At 43.7% G+C, this 17,211-nt stretch overlaps 1 protein-coding gene across 1 annotated transcript; it reads right to left on the bottom strand.

Moving 5' to 3' along the window:
- Positions 1 to 3: 3 nt before the first annotated feature.
- Positions 4 to 14,610, bottom strand: hsd17b4 (hydroxysteroid (17-beta) dehydrogenase 4). The gene is made up of 24 exons (XM_010877059.5): positions 14,423 to 14,610; positions 13,863 to 13,916; positions 13,643 to 13,750; positions 13,204 to 13,263; positions 12,911 to 12,932; positions 11,372 to 11,418; positions 11,000 to 11,084; positions 9,869 to 10,056; positions 9,287 to 9,378; positions 8,913 to 8,937; positions 8,690 to 8,818; positions 7,967 to 8,079; positions 7,448 to 7,684; positions 7,303 to 7,354; positions 7,136 to 7,207; positions 6,667 to 6,770; positions 6,495 to 6,560; positions 6,252 to 6,321; positions 5,850 to 5,956; positions 5,496 to 5,582; positions 5,308 to 5,394; positions 2,738 to 2,876; positions 1,972 to 2,099; positions 4 to 1,288 (listed from the first exon to the last, which is right to left on the bottom strand). Exons 1-24 carry the CDS (start codon positions 14,478 to 14,480, stop codon positions 1,199 to 1,201), a joined length of 2,220 nt encoding a protein of 739 aa, XP_010875361.2. The 5' UTR covers positions 14,481 to 14,610; the 3' UTR covers positions 4 to 1,198.
- Positions 14,611 to 17,211: the final 2,601 nt, after the last annotated feature.

The raw sequence follows: 17,211 nt of genomic DNA, 5'->3' as shown, positions 1-17,211 counted from the left end.
GTGTTATGATAAAAGTAGATGAGATTTATTAGAAATTAATGTGGTAGTGTGGTGATGGTCACTCATCCATCACCATGTTATGCCAAACCAACACTTTATAGCAATTTTTTTTTGTTTACATGTTGTATAGGATTATCTTACATGCATTTCAAAAGAGAAGCTACAGTCACAAAGATACAGTCTGGGAGTATTGTGAATAATGCTTTACGCGCCCCCCCCCGCACAATTTTGGGATGGATGTTATTTGTATAATCTGTTAGCATCACTGACACACCGAAGTAACCACATCAGTACATAAATGACATATTACACTATTTCCAGGGACCCATTTTGGCTAACCACATCACCACTTTTACAACCAGTGACAAGAAATCCCAGAATGCAAAAAATGAAATACCAGTTCTCTGGCCCCATCAATAAAATCCAACAATCGCTAAGAACTAATCTGGGAGCAGTGGTAAGCATAGCTGCAGATGGTTTCATGTCTTGTGCTCGTCACTGCCCTGGAAACAGGAGTCATCCCCAGCCCATTCTGCTGTCCATTTACACAAGTAGCCCAACTCGGACCTTTATTGCACTAACTGAGCTTCCAAATGGTCTAATCTGATTTGAAAAGATCTGAAATTATTGGTTTAAAAGAGCAATTGGTGGGGAGGGGATCAGTGTTGTGCTGCCTGTTTAAACGCAGCTCCAGTGTCCACATATGCTGTGGCACATTCTGCTGAGCCAATCGGTGTCCTACATCTCCGTTATATCTGGGTCTCACGCACTCATCCGGCTTGGCTTTGGGAGAGAACATCAGACTAGAAACTCCACCTACAATCAGCATTTAATTGTAACTGGACATCAGCACTTTCCTTATTGACATCAAGGGCTTTGACAGTTAATAAGCATGGGTAACATGTATTACCTTCTAAGAGCAAAGTCTCAGTTAAAGTCAATTATGAATCTCATGATCTCAATCTGTCACCTAACATCATATTAGACTATGATCTTTTAGAGTATGGTATCCATCAGTTGATTAGTTGAAATGACAGTCACTGGGCAAAACAATCATGACATATTCCAGTCATTTGACTTCCGCTGCTGCAGTATAAATTCAGGTCAGACACGCAAAATTAATAATGCGCCTTTCCTCTGTGAAGCGACGACATGGTAACTGATTGAGCAGTTCCCCTGTGAGCAGAACAGCTCTGCCTCACAGCTTAGCATAGTCTTTGAGAATCACCTCCAGCTTCTGGCTAAGCATGACGTTTCCTCGTACTTTCAGCTTGCCTGCAAAGAATGCCTGGAAGAATACATAATGTGTTTCAGGTCACATATTCACTTTAGTCTGTGGAATAAAAGTAAAAAAGAAATCTCTATGCACTATGAGAAATATTACATGTCAACAGCTATGTTCTTAAATTCAGGGCTTTCTGGATCTAAATTCATATAACAAAAAAAGACAAAGAAATCTAGGTCACTCCCATCACAAAATGTTTAGAGCAAGAACACTGAGTTTGTGAGTAGGTATACCGGTATTTATATAAGATGAATTCAATTTCACCTACCAATTCTTGAAAAACATAACTTATCAAACAACATAGTTCAATTCTCATACCCCATCTGACACCCAAATATAGGAGTTTGTTTTACCTAAATGTACCTACAATGAAACCGTAGCCTCACAGTTGAAACTATAATTGTCATAAGAGCTTGTGAGTCCTTGCATCCATTCATAACGCTACGAATGAGAAGGGGCTACATTTCTACAGGCCAATTACTCAGGCAATGGCCCCCGCCACCCCCCTCCCCCCCCCCCCCCGTCGTTGTTTGACAGTGCCCCCCCTTCACAAAGAATGACTAAGTGTTAGGCAGCGATACAGTTACAGCAGTCTCTGCTGACTCTAATCTTGCAGCCTTCTGAAGTGATATTTATAAATGTTGCGAGGCTTTTCAATCGGACTCCAGCTCCTGACCCCAACCCACCTTCTGAGGGTTTAGCTGTCCCTGTGCCACCGCCATGAAGTCCTCATCAGATACAGTGAAGGTCACGTCTGGTTTACCGCTGTAGGGGCCCTGGTGCAAGGCTCCATTTCCAGTTTTCAAATCGATGGCTGAAGACAGAGTGACAGACAGAAGGGGGGAAAAAACTATGGCTGAGGCATTTACAACATGGGTCAGTTGCCCTCGTAGTCTCCTGAGGCTGTACTTTCAAATGTCATTGTCACACCCTGCCCAGGTCTAAAAGGCCACCCCCCCCCCTACAGATCAAGCTTAGTTCTAAACTAAAATGCACAATGAAAACACTTCAATTGCAAAAAATGGTTTTGTCTTAGACGACACTTAAACAGGAAAAAGCAATATCCACATTATAAACACTTAACCCAAACCTAACCCTGTGTCTAAAGCTAACCCAAATGAAAGCATATAAAAAATATTCACCTATTGACCACTTTGTAAGTGTCAAACTCAAACCAGTCCTGCATTTGATAGGAATTCAGGCACACACACTCAGACAGACAGACAGACAGACATCAAATCATCAGCTTTTTTAGAAACCTGCAAACTTGAAATCTGACATTCAAGGAGTTTGTCTGTTATCAGGCTATTTTCTTGCTTCTTGCTTGCATCAGCCAACCCCCCCCACACACACACACACACACACACACGCACAGTGTTCAATGAGAGAGAAAAAAAGTCACTGGATTTGTGCCTGGCCAATGTACTTGTAAAGCCAGCAGGGTTAACTTACTCCACTGGGCTACAGTGTTTCCCCCTTTGGTGATCTCCCAGCCAAAGACAGCATTGACCTTCTTGACCATCTCAGCCCCAAGGTCCTTGATGCGACGACCGATCTCAGCAAACACCAGCTCACTTTTGAGTGCATCAACCTAGGAGGGTTCAAAACAGCAAAGGAGTCTTTCATAAGGATGGTTATAATAGTACACAAAACTAAGACTGACACTGCACTTGGGAATGTGCAATTATTTTTTTGGAATCTGAAATAAAAAAAAAAGTGTATGATAATCAAAGAGGGGTCATCTAGAACTAGAAGTGTCCAAAACAAACTGGTTGGTGAATGAATTGCAGGGTAGGTTTATACAGAATGACAGTTTCTTTGGATGAACTGTCCTGCAATTCCATACATAAAAGCAGACATATACCGATGAGCCATAACATTATGACCACTGACAGGTGAAGTAAATAACACTGATAATCTTTTTATCATGCCACCTGTCAGTGGGTGGGATATATTAGGAAGCAAGTGAACATTCTGTCCTCAAAGTTGATGTGTTAGAAGCAGGACAAATTGGCAAGTGTAAGGATCTGAGCAACTTTGACAAGGGCCAAATTGTGATGGCTAGACGACTGGGTCAGAGCATCTCCAAAACTGCAGCCCTTGTGGGGTGTTCCTGGTCTGCAGTTGTCAGTACCTATCAAAAGATGTCCAAGAAAGGAAAATCTGTGAACCGGCGACAGGCAGCCAAGGCTCACTGATGACCGTGGGGAGCAAAGGCTGGCCCACGTGGTCTGACCCAACAGACGAGCTACTGTAGCTCAAATTGCAGAAAAAGGTCATTCTGGTACTGTAAGAAAAGTGTCAGAACACCCAGTGTATTGCAGTTTGTTGCATATGGGGTCATTCTGCAGGATAATGCTCCCTGCCACAAAGCAAAAATGGTTCAGGAATGGTTTGAGGAACACAACGAGTTCAAGATGTTGAGTTGGCCTCCAAATTCCCCAGATCTCAATCCAATCAAGCATCTGTGGGATGTGCTGGACAAACAGGTCTGATCCATGGAGGCCCCACCTTGCAACTTACAGGACTTAAAGGATCTGCTGCTAACGTCTTGGTGCCAGATACCACAGCACACCTTCCCGAGATCAAGTGGGGTCCATGCCTCGACGGGTCAGGGCTGTTTTGGTGGCAAAAGGGGGACCTACACATTATTAGGCAGGTGGTCATAATGTTATGGCTGATCGGTGTAAAACCCCTTTCTTGTGGACTGCTATTAGTGTTTGTTATCATTTGTCAAACAACACTTTCCCCCTTCATCATCAACATCTTTCCCCCTTCACATCTAAAGGGTCAAGTACATTGGTTGAATAATTTAAGTAGTTGAAAGAAACTAGGACACTTTCAATGTGTGTTTTTCTACTCAAGGCAGCTACATAGAGAAAACATGAAGATATGCTGCCTTCAGTTATTCATAGATTAGCACTAACAGCCGTTTCCAATTACCAATTTCATTTAGAATATATTTTAAAAAATTAAGTAGATATCTGAAAATATAAACTGAAACTAAAACGATTAGAAAACTTACTGGAAAAAACAAGAATTTTAAAATGGAAATTGAAACAACAAATATAATTGTCTGAAAACAGAGGTTGCATTAGTTTTCATAATTCTTCATTTTCAAAATACATTTTAAGTGTTTATTTGATTTAATTTGTCTACCTACAGAAACTAGTATGATATGGTTGATTAATACATTCTAATGAGGACTTCCTCCCTGCAAAAGTCTGCATTTTATTAACAAAGTGTGTTTTTCGGTTTCAGAGTTGTTTATTTATGTAAGGTTCCAAACATACATAATTTTATTAAATCCTCTACTAATATTAAACTAGCTAGTCTTAGGTGTTAACCTATGAAAGGTTACTGTATAGATGAGTGGGATGAAAGTAACAAATGTTAACTAATAAAATGGACACGTCAACTCACAGCTCCTCCCACCACACACACTCCACACGGCACAGAAACGCAGGGGAGAAAGGAGCAAGGAGCTAAGCTTCACACACTCCACAGAAACACAGGGGGAGAAAGGAGCAAGGAGCTAAGCTTCACACACTCCACAGAAACACAGGGGGAGAAAGGAGCAAGGAGCTAAGCTTCACACACACACACACACACACACACGGGGAAAAGGAGCAAGGAGCTAAGGTTCACACACACACACACGGCACAGAAACACAGGGGGAAAAGGAGCAAGGAGCTAAGGTTCACACAATCTCTCCACACGGCACAGAAATGCAGGCGGGGGAGGAGATTAGATTCAGACCAAAGAGCTAACGTTTGGACGATCAGAGTTTCCAGAAAACAATTTTAACAATAAAAAGTTGGAACTTGCAATTTTAAATTGTATCTGGTCAAAACATCTGCATTTTCCAGAATGCAAGAGATTTATTTCACTTCATTTTGTTTTGTGAAAAACGCAGGAACCCCTGCGTTAAGGCGACCTCCACTATAATAACCCTGGTGACAGGCAATTTGCACCTTTGGGTTTGTTCATAACAAGAATACCGTGTTCTGGACTACTATACCTCAGGGAGACCGTGTGGGGCGTCCCCTGTAGTAGCATGCAGGTCCACATAGGCCCCCGACAGAACCACGGCACCAGTCTCTTTGACCTGACAAGACGGGAGGTCAATCAGTTCAATCAGAACGTCCTGCGCAGCATTTTAACGTGTCACTATTAACCCAGTAGTACAACAATGATAAAACGGATTACTTTGCATTCGATGTGAACCCTGTTTCCTTCTTTCCACATCTCGGTCTGCAGGGACTGGCCAGGCAGCACCGGCTTCACAAAGCGAACCTGGGCGACAGGAGGCAATGACCAGGAGAAAAGCAGGACTTTCAAACACAGTGGATTATGTTTACATTATTTAGTTTAGCCCGTACCCTCTGTGGATATTTAAATGCCAGTCACCCATACATCCCAGTCCTATTACACAAAACCTTAAGCCGAGTTAGGTATTGTACTGTTTTGTTTTTTTAAGTCTAACTGCAAGACTTATTCACCTATAACCGTAATAAACTTTCAAAAAGAGAGGGGACTTTCACTGCCAAGATCACACTTCACCTTGATGGACTTGAATCTAGAGACATCGTTGTCGGCGTACTGCTTCAGCACGTGTCTAGCAGCGAATCCGAAGGAGCACAGGCCATGGAGAATAGGGGCTTTGAATCCTGAAAGTGAGAAAATATCTGCATTTTGTTTTGGACAGGCATTAAGGCAGCCTCAAATAAAAAAAATAACGACTATATCATTTTTCTTCACATGGTTGGGGTCGCAATAACGTTTAGATATGGAAACGCGGCCGTCGGCCCAAAAACTTCGGGAACCCCATGCATTAAGGTCTTGAACGTGAGTGACACACAGTGCTGTCACAGATCTGTCCGTGCACGCCGGTCACCTCCGTGTCGGTCATCCGTTGCCATGACAAAGAGAGGACGTGATTTGGCCCCAAGCGGGACGGCTTACCTCCCATTGCGGCGAAGCTCGGGTCAATATGCAGAGGGTTCCAGTCTCCACTCAGGCGATACAAGGCAGCCTGGAAGAGTGGCGTCAACATCATGTTTACACGCCTGTTTCACGCCGGTTACATAAAAACCCCACGCGGGGACGCCACGCTAAGCTCCGGGCCGACGCTGGGCCCGTGCTCTGGTGCGGAAGACGGTACCGGGGGGGGGGGGGGGGGGGTAAAGATACAAATAGAGAACACACCTGGTCCCTGGTTGTGGCGTCTGTCACCACCACGTCAGGATCTCTCTTCGGAGGGGCAACGGGGCTCTGAAACAGACGTTAGGTCGAGAGACATTTCAGCCCCATGCAAAGTAGTGGTACTATTTCTGAAACTTCGGGAATTCGTCGGTGTGGTCAGGAGACTGCCTGTTACCACTGCTTTATCTGACGTTCTCCGTCCCCCGAAGCCTCCAGCCCCCACGATGAACAGAGAAAACTGGTTGTAGCACAGCAACTCTTTCCCACTGTATGTGTGGACTGTGGACAAAGACAATGTGCGTTACTTAGTCGATAGAGCAGGGCACCTGCATCACAAGGGTAGTGGGTTCGATTCCTGAGACCACCCATATTTGTTACTGCCTTGGTGTACATCCGGTAAATTGTGCATGTACTGTTTTTTTTACTAATAGAATTTGTAGAGAAAATACAATTTAATGTTTTTCTAAAAGGATTCCGAGATTGATTCAATATAGGCTTTATTCTAAATTCAAAAAGTATATTTGTAATAGCAATGTCAAGCCCTTACCCTGTGAAATGTTAACCTAATAGTCATTCTCATGTACCCTGGCACAAGATTAACTAAAGTATTCACCCTATATCTCTGGAAAAAACAGTAAACAAACCATCCAGGAGAATGACTGCTCCAGATCCTTTATCCAGCACGTCTGCTATTGTAGCCTGAGAGGTCAGGGTTCCTGCAAACACAGACACATTATTTTAAAAGACAGGCTTTTGTCAACAGAAAATGTTGTGCTCAGAGATATTTTAAATCAAAGACGGGCACACTTACCAGAGGTGGGTAACGGTTTGAAAACCTCCAGATATTGCTCTCCGTGCAACAACTGCAAAAGAAACAAATAAAAAATAAGTTATAACGATGAACAGAGTAGCCGTTCCAGTTTTTGGTATTCTGCAAACAACAGAACATATTTTACCCTGGTGAAATCAATGTTGAGTCCAGGCAAGGAGCCCAACCCCCCATCCATCAAAGAGCCCAGGGATGGGATAACTCCAAAGGTGGGCAGGACGCAGAAGTCTTCGTGGCCCTCGTACAGGAATTTCAGGTGGTCGTTCTCCCTGGTGGACATGCCCACACCCAGGGCGTACAAAATGCACTGCATGTGGGAGTAGCTGAAGGTCATTTCCGGGAGCCTCCGCCCGACCGCCTCCATCTGAAGGAGAAACACAGTCGCCATCAGCTCAGTGTGCGGTAAAACGAACCGTGCTGTTACTCATCACAGCCCCAGACAGAAACAGGCCGAGCAGGTCGGCTGGGGACAGACTCCGCGGCCAGTCTGACTTTGAGCCACGGACACTCGGTTTCAAAAAGACACTCCTAGCAGATGTCGCAGGAGACACAGCGCTCCGCAGCGCGGCGACCACTGAGCAGCCATTACCGGGCCCCATCTGCCACCATGACGTCACCGCGACACGGCTGACCGCGCAGCGCTCACCGGATCAGGGCTGGGAGCAGCGGGGGCGCCGGCCGCACCGCGGGCGGGGTTAGGGGCGACGCCCTCCTCCGTCTCCACTCGTGACAGCACCTCCACCAGCGTGGCCAGGGACCCTGATGGGAGACAGGGGGGGAAGAGGGGGGCTGATTACAGTCACTCCGTGATGCAGTCACAGAACAAAGACGGAAACAGGACCGCTAATAAGGTAGCGAGTAACTGTAATGAGCCACTCCTGGGGAGGCTGGGGAGAATAATGACGAACGCTTGCCTCACTGTCCTCTGTGCCTGACCCTGTGGGGCTCCACCTAACACTGTACTGCTCTCCTAATAAAAAAAAAAACAAGGGGGCGGTGAAATTTGCGTTCCGTGTCAGAACAGCCACTAGGTTTGTTCACCGGGGAGGTTCTCTCACTACAGCTTCTCGGGTGGAATCAAGGAGCTGGTTTTATTAGCCAGTCTCACCCATCCCCTCCAGGGTTCCCTTGGGGGAGGGGGGGGGGATCTGTCGTTCCTTGAATATTAAACTAAACGAGGGCTCGCACATTTGACCAATCACCAGGGAAAAACAGTCAAATGATGGTGTGACCTGACCAGTCACACATTCACTGCATGTGGTCTAATCCAGGGATCAAGCAACACGGCGACGGCCTCTCTCTCTCTGTCTGCGAATTTCCGACTGATTTGAGTCATGGTCTCGTTTTTTGCGTGGCTTTGCGTGGTTACCATTGATGGTTGAAGGTTTCGTGGCATTAGTGAAGTCACAGATGTGGTCCCACTGGTCTCGGACAGCTTCAGGAGACATGGCCTGATTTTTCTGCCTCACGATACATCCCTGTGAACGCTCCCAGCGCACTGCAAAGACACACACACCCACATGCACACTTGTAGAAATAGAACATTGTACAATGGTGTAAATACTCCAAACAAAACAATCCATTCGACTCACATTTTCCGATCCAGCCGGCACCAACCTTGAGAGAGTGAGAACAGAAAAATCTGTGACCATTTGGAAGAAGCTGATGCCACACAGTACAGTATGGTAAAGGTGCGGTATGGTAAGTGTGGTATAGTAGAGGTACAGTATGGTAAAGGCGCGGTATGGTAAAGACGCGGTATGGTAAAGGCGCGGTATGGTAAAGGCGCGGTATGACCTCTACTACTTCATTCTCCTATGACCCAGCACATCGCTCATGCAGAAACATATCATGTCTGACGGTCGTCAAATTAAAGGCGATGACAGCGGCTTGAACATTCATTCCGCATTTCGATTCCAGAAGACTTAACAAATAAGTGAACATTCTACAAAGGCTCCTTACAAACCTCGAACAGGCCTCCATTTTCCTGACACTGGTCATGAGACAGCCATAAAACCAGAGGAGCCACATATTCAGCTTTCAAGGACTCAGAGAGATCTACAACAGAAGAGGGGTGTTGCTAATTACAATAATAATTATAATAACCTGAAACATTATACAAATAATGGTGATAGAACAGCCCTTCTCTGATTTCATAAACACGTTTCTTGTGGGAGTGGGGCGCCATAAAATGTATGGCAATGACAATATCACACTGAGCTTTCATACTGGGTAGGGATAGGACAAAGGCAGATGCCAGGGAAGATAAGATGCCAGTGTCCCAAGCAGAAGCGCTCCAAAGCAATCTGCAACACCTCATTAGATGTCAAATGTGCTAATTTCTCAGACCATATAATCCCTCAGTGTTTATTTAAATTTGTGAGCACATTCGCGTGGCAACAGAAAGTAACTTTTAGCGTCGCCGTGTACCGTACATCAACGCAACACATTGCAATCGTACCCAATTAGATTAAATCAATGTGCCTGAACAGGATGACCCAGTAACGGGTGCAGCTCAGCCTATGTGAGCGGTGTGTGTGCCTCGGACCTTGGGGCATAACAGTCTGCGTGAGACGTGAACCAGCCATCGGTGCGATGGTGTTGCAGTGGATGTTGTTTTTCTGGCCCTCGATGGCCAGGGTGTTGGCCAGCCCTACGAGGCCCAGCTTCGCCGCACTGTAGTTCGCCTGCCCAAAGTTGCCGTAGATGCCAGCTGCCGATGAGGTCATGATGATCCTGGGAAGAGACCGGGCACCATAACACGTCAGTCTGATACGAGGAGACGGTGGTGAATCGATGCGCCACGGCTGCTTCAGGTGATTGGCAGTAGCAAGAAAACAAAACAGAACACAATAACAGGCTGCTTCACGCCTGGAACCTCCGCCTTAAAACAAAATCGACCGTGTCTCTCAGGGGCGTTTTCTCTGTCACTCTTTATTTCGATGGTCAAAAGCAAATCATGAGTATGGAGTATTTCCCTAATCTAGTGGCGGGACAGACTTGTGCCAAAACCTTCAACGGACGTACAAAGCCCTCCACTAGCTATGAACCACCACTGCTATCCGCTAACCGTTGTTCGGCATGTGCTTTGCATAACACGCGGTGTTGACTGAGTACAAAATATTTCAAACGACAGACCAGGTGACAGCAACACAGTGGTGGGTATTCCATAAAGGCTTCTAGAAGGCAATAAAGTTAGTCATTTCCAGTTTCACAACTAAAAGGAGTGTCATACCTCTCAAAAGGGTATACCTCTCTCCTCTCTCTCTCTTGGCAAAACCCCTAATTTCACCTGTGTTTATCATGGCCAAAAAAAAAAGGCTTCTTGATTGTTTGTTATGTAGTGGCTACAAAATCTAGGCTAGTGAACGCCATTTAGTATCCACACAGAGGCCTGAAAATCACCACTCCCGTTTAAGCTCCGCCTTTGTCCGGATTCGTCTGAATAAGCAATGTAAAAAAACTCAAAGCCAGGATCCACAGCCGCTCGTAATCACATAATTCTATGTGAGCCATGACAGATTATAGCCGTTTAATCCCTCCACAAGAGATTAAATCCATACTGATCTACGAGAGTGCCAGGTCTGCCACCTGAGGGGCAGAACAATCAACTCTACTTCCTTGCATAGGTTACAGGGTGCTGGGTCTGAGAACTGACCTTCACTGCACAGAATATTACCTCCCAAACTTCTGATTCTTCATGTGGTTCCAGGCAGCTCTAGTCACCATGAACGAGCCTCTCAGGTGGACTCTATGGATAAGGTCTGAAATAAAGGATACCAACACTCAATTATCATCCATGATCAGTCATGCTTTTCAGGTCCTATAATAAAACAGATTATATGGACAGACCGGAACGGATCAAATATTAGGGGCTCTAATCAGAAGTTCTTTTTTCGAAACTTTGAATGAAGTCTGATACACATTCACTACTCAATCCATAGAACTGTCAAATCAGAATCGTCTCCTTCATAAAACAGATCATCCCAGCCAGAGGAAGAATTAATGTTTGTGCTGTGAGAAAAAAACAACAAAAAAAACATTGTCTTACCCCAATCCAAATCACTTGTTCTGCCAAAGGACCGATCCCGAAGTATCCTTCAAATAAATAAATGAAAGCTATTGCCCTTTATTTCTTAGAGAACAGGCCAACATTATATATTGCTCTATGTGCATTTGGGGGATGTTGCTGCATTGGAAGACCCTCAAGTATCACCAGAGAAAAGGCTTGGACACTGGGTTGAACATTGCACTACAAAACCCCTCCATTCTCTGCTGATTTCATACTGATGTCTTGGACACAGGCAGGGCCTGCACAACCAGAGACAGCAAAGCAGTATTGTCATTCCTCCCCTGCAACTCACTGTAGGCAGGATGTTGTGTTTTCTATTTGCACTTTATTTGGTTGTTGGTACATAGGAAAGCTCCACTGCTTTCATACTCACAAAAAAGCCTGGTGGAACATCTTAACAATCCACCTAACAAAAGCCTAGAAGTTCTATGAACCAATTAAACAAATAACAGTATGCATTCTTTAGCAGGATTTGAACAGGCTTTTACTGACAACCAAATAAAAACATTCCTAAAAATAAAAAATGTGCTGTCGGCTTGCTGTTCTGACTGTTACTGGAAACCCTGACTGTGTTAAAGGCATCATACAATAATTTATTATCAGGTGTTACAGCTGTTCAATGTTCATCCCAGTGTTGAAATATTAGAAGGTTGTGGGTCTCCCATATATGGTGAGATCAGAAAACACCCACTGGAAGTGTACCACTTAAACTGAAGAGCAGATCACGGCTGAAGAGTGGACCTACTTGCCTGTAAAAACATGCTGCTAGATCAACAATGACTACTAGATTCCTTAGCCTGCAGTTACTTTGGCCAAAGGCTGTGCAACTTAATCTCCAGGGTGCCCATCATTTTGTCCATGCCATTAATCTTCAACCCTCCCCCCCCCAAAAAAAACATTGCTTTTTTTTTATCATTTATGCTTCTGCATCAATAACTACTGCTGGCTAATATCTTTTTATATATAAAAATTACTATGATAAATGACTCCAAAATAGAGCCTCAAGGATCTACAAAGTCACCACACAGTCTTAATGAAGACCTAGACCAGTGATTCTCAACTCCAGGCCCTGGGACCCAAAGTACTGCTGGTTTTCATTCTAGCCCTCAAAATATTGACTAAATTATACTTGGAACACCAGGTGAATGCTATGACCTATCAGGCAGAATAGGTAAACAAGCAGTAGCCTGGGTCCCCAGGCTTGGAGTTGAGAATCCCTAACCTAGACCTTATCGTTTTCCTGTGACTCTATTTCCCTTCTTGGGAACACAACAGTGCACAGACAAAAAGCATGGTACCTCCATTTCCACACTTCCCCTTCCACCCAGCCCACCAACCCCACACCCCCATATCTTATCTGAATTTTAATTAATCTGTTTTCAATCAGATATAGAAGAGATTTTTAAAAAATGTAAGAGAATGTAATATGCTTATCTAAAATATTATAGTTAGTTAGCAAAAAGGGTTGATATTAATTCTGGAAAAGGGGGAAAGGATTAACATGAAATGCATACTTACCCAGCATTATTTACAACAATATCTGAAAAAATAAGCAACACATCTGTTCATATAATCGCAAAATTCTGAAATGATAATGTCAGTTACCATCACAAAATGCTTTATATACCAAAATAACCCATTTACGCACTCATCTATGCATGTTCTAAATCCATCTATGCATGTTCTAAATCCATCTATGCATGTTCTAAATCCATCTATGCATGTTCTAAATCCATCTATGCATGTTCTAAATCCATCTATGCATGTTCTAAATCCATCTATTGTATTCAATCTGGTGTCAGAATACGCACCTATTCTTCCAAAAGCATCAAGGGCAGTTTGGATCACTTTCTCACCATCCTCTACAGAATCTGTGGCAAAATATGAGCAGGTTGACTAACAGGATAATATAACCCCAAAAGGCAGAACCAAGGTGTGCAAGGAAACCAGTCCATCCTCTTAAGGGGTGGCCATGGAAAAGGGAAACGTCAAATAGTGGATAAGCAGCAGCGCTGCTTCTCTTAACAGCTGATACAATGCTATTAAAACAGTTCTGCATGTGTTTATTGACCATTGCCTAGTTGTTTGACTTAGGAAACCATCAGTCATAGGAAGGAATGAAAATAAAGACAGAATGAAAACTGAGACCACATTCAAGGCTCTGTGTTCCTCCCCAGTAACATTCCCATGTATCCTAAGACCAAAGTGCAAAGGTTCAAATGGAGTGAGATATTGGCCCAAACTACCCACCATAGTTTGCCACGGCCTTGCCTCCCTTGGATTTAATCTCTTCTACGACTTTATCAGCAGCAGCAGAGCTCTTCCCTCCCCCTTTAATATCGCCTCCAAGGTCATTAACTGTAAATGGAGAAGAGAATTTGAACCAAGATATAAGCACTGAACAGCATTATTTCCAAGATCCTTGGCAGTTTATTTCATGTGAAAGATTATATACATTCACAAAACTTACCAACAACTGACGCTCCCCTCTCACCAAATGCCAATGCATATTCTCTACCAAGTCCTGTGGAGACGAGTATAAGATGTGATTAAAGTTAACATGTTTTAAACCAAGTACTGCACACCCAAATTCGAATGTTGCTTTGTGTATAGTGCTTCTCTGCTAGGTACTTTGTTGCAATAACGTCGTCTAAGATACAAGAATATGTAATTCACAAACTATACTACGTTCTGTATGGCTTGAGCCATGACAGATTCAAGTTTAAGCGTTGCGAAGTGCTAACTTGAGCTTGCGATTTGTGACATTTAACGTTAGCCAAGCTTTTAGCTGGATTCGTCTGATGCTGGTTAGGATCGGTAGTTAGCTAGCTAACTAGCAAGTTAACAATAATTCTACCAGATGAATAAAATTACCCCTGGTCACAAGCTACGGTACAATTTTTTTTTCCACAAACACGTAAAACAACACCAACACTAAAACGTATTACTAGCACAGCGTGACAAGCTAGCTAGTAGCTAACAAGATGAACCAAGAAACTACTCTAAAAGTTAGCTTTGAATTTACTTTACCTCCACCGGCACCAGTGACAACAACAACTTTCCCAGTGAAAGTCAAAGGCGCTGACATTATGATACACTTCTAGGGTTTACTTAGTACCCAGACTTGAAGGCTGGTAGTCTACGAAAGAAGAAACAGGGTGACTGAAGTATTGACAGTTAAATCACAGATAATTCCAACCCAGAGCCACATTGTTGCCGTACTTCCGGGAGACATGCGAATCAGATTCGACAGACCAGACCGGGGAATGTGGGGGTTTCACAAAAAGAGATGTGCTTAGTTTTACGTTGTATTGACATCTAAAGGGAAAATCTAGATTCAAGCAATGTTATACGTTGCTGAAACTACAGCCACGTGAAAGTGTCAAACTGACAGGTTTTACAGTTTTTAACAAGCAAGATTTTATATAGAAGGAGTAGCTTTGAGTTTATGGTTGGCACATGCGCAGTTTGTTATTATACGAACTTCAGACTTGATTACTTGTTTCTGCGCATGGTTTGTAATAGCTAACATTGCCATGATTTGAGATTTGTTTTGGAGAAAGACCTTTTGTGTATCTTCCTAATGTATAATCTCTGGCTGTAAGTGAGAACCATTGGGGTGAACTTTGGCTTACTTCCGCAAGGGGGTGTGTAAGAAATTCAACAACAACCAATCACAGAGATCCAAGAACACGCGACTCTTCTTTTTATGTACAAACATAAACTGCGCGGACATACGTCATAAATGTACTGCCTAAAACAGCAACTACAAGTAAATAATATACAGTTAAATAAATAAAGCTAATTATCTCAAGTCACAGGGGAAATGCTCAACACCTTCAAAGGCGACATGCCAAGCGGAGATGTTGAAGCAGTGAGAGGATAATCCTTTGGTTATGCATTTAACCAGTGAACTATATGCCACACAAGAGGACAACACACAGCGGTGCAAAGTACAGAGGTGGAACACTGACTTGAGGGGCTGCGGCAACCTGCCACAAAAAGCCTGCAAGGACATCCAGCCCTGTCTGCCAAAAGCAAATATGCCAAGGCTAGGGAGCGGTGACATCAAGGTAGTAGAACATAACAAAGCTGTGTCCAAAAGCCCACCGAGCTGCTGCGCAAATTTCAGAGTCCTTGATGCTGCCACTCCCCTGGGGGACTGAGCGCACACCCCGGGAGGCAGCTCCTGATAAGCCATAAAAATGGCCCCTGTGACCCAGTGGGACAGACGCTGCTAAGAGAAGTGCCCTGCAATGTGACGTGAAAGACAAACAATTGGTCACCACACCAGAACCCCGCCAGGCCTGGGTCCGGGCGTAGCATAACCTTTCGAGTCACTGACCACAAATGTGCAGGAGGGATGTACCCAGAGCATGTGGTGATGTCCCTCAGGCTGGAGACGTGCATCTCATTCCCAGGCCTGGGGGTGCCAAAACGCACAGTTGGCCAAGGTCAGGGAGTCCAAACGATACCAGAGCCTTGCTCAAGGGCAGGCTGCTGCACAAAGTGGAAACCCACCCCTGGACCAGACCCACAGGTCTCACTCTGTGTTTGAGAGGTGAGGCTCCTGGCTGCAAAAGTCAAAGAATTGCTTCCTGTTTAATCAGCTGCCCTTTAAGACCTCCTCATTACATCCATCTCTAAAGTAACCTAACATCCTGAAGCTACATTCCCCCTTTCATGGTCTGGATGAGAAAGAAAAGCTATTTTGGGTAGATTCTCTTCTTCTCTGTTCAGTCAATCCAATAAATGTGGATGTTTACGAAAATCAACACAACTGACTACCAACTAGCTGATCAAGAAATCACTTTTGCATGAGGAACTAATCAGAATTATTGGATCCTTTTCTTATTGTTAACATTGCAGAAAGTGTAAGCAGAGATTTTGGATATGATGGGAATCGGTATCAAAGGCCAAACGTCATCTACACTAAATTCTGTTGACACAAAGTTATATTCCATAGACACAAAGTCAAAGTCCTGCCTTCTGGTCTTTTTGGATTGATGGACACAACTTGTTACTGGACTATTTATTAAAAATATAAAAAATATTAGTTGAGAAATGACGTTGACGTCAACAGCCTGCAATCAGTGAAGAGTGAGATGTAGTGCAAGACTGCTACTGTAGCCTTTTAAATATGCATACGCTGCCACACACACTTCTGCAGGGACAGTTGAAATATCAATTTTCTTTTTTCTTAAAGTTGTTGCGGTCTCTTACAAAATGTCCATTAGATCCAATATCCTTATACAATTAGCATTTAAATTGTATCTTTGCTTAATTAATTGACACAATACAAAAACTCTTCAACCTCTTAGTAATTAATTAACTGCTGACAATAGACAGATTATTGGCATGTGGGAGTAGTACTTAACTTGGAAGCATATTCACCAAGAAAACAGAAATTAATGTGACTGGTTGACTTAAAGGAGAGGGAAGAGCTTGCATTTAAAATGAATGTGACTGGTTGACTTAAAGGAGAGGGAAGAGCTTGCATTTAAAATGAATGTGACTGGTTGACTTAAAGGAGGGCAGAGCATGCATTAAAAATAAACATGACTAGTTGACTTAAAGGAGAGGGCAGAGAATGCATTTAAAATGAATGTGACTGGTTGACTTAAAGGAGAGGGCAGAGCTTGCTTTTAAAATGGGTTGAATGCCCTGAGAGGAAATTTGGAAATGTAACAATCACAAGACCCTAACCTTAACCCCTACCGTCACTTTTGCATTTGATTTTGTTGTTTCCACTATCTTTAGGCCTGGCTGGCACTTTTATAAATCAACAGAAATGTGTCTAGTGTAGGGTACCCAGTGAA

Source organism: Esox lucius, chromosome 13, assembly GCF_011004845.1.
Source record: "Esox lucius isolate fEsoLuc1 chromosome 13, fEsoLuc1.pri, whole genome shotgun sequence".
NCBI classification, from domain to species: Eukaryota; Metazoa; Chordata; class Actinopteri; order Esociformes; family Esocidae; genus Esox; species Esox lucius.
Note: the sequence above shows the minus strand (reverse complement) of the source record. Positions and strands in the feature narration are given on the sequence as shown.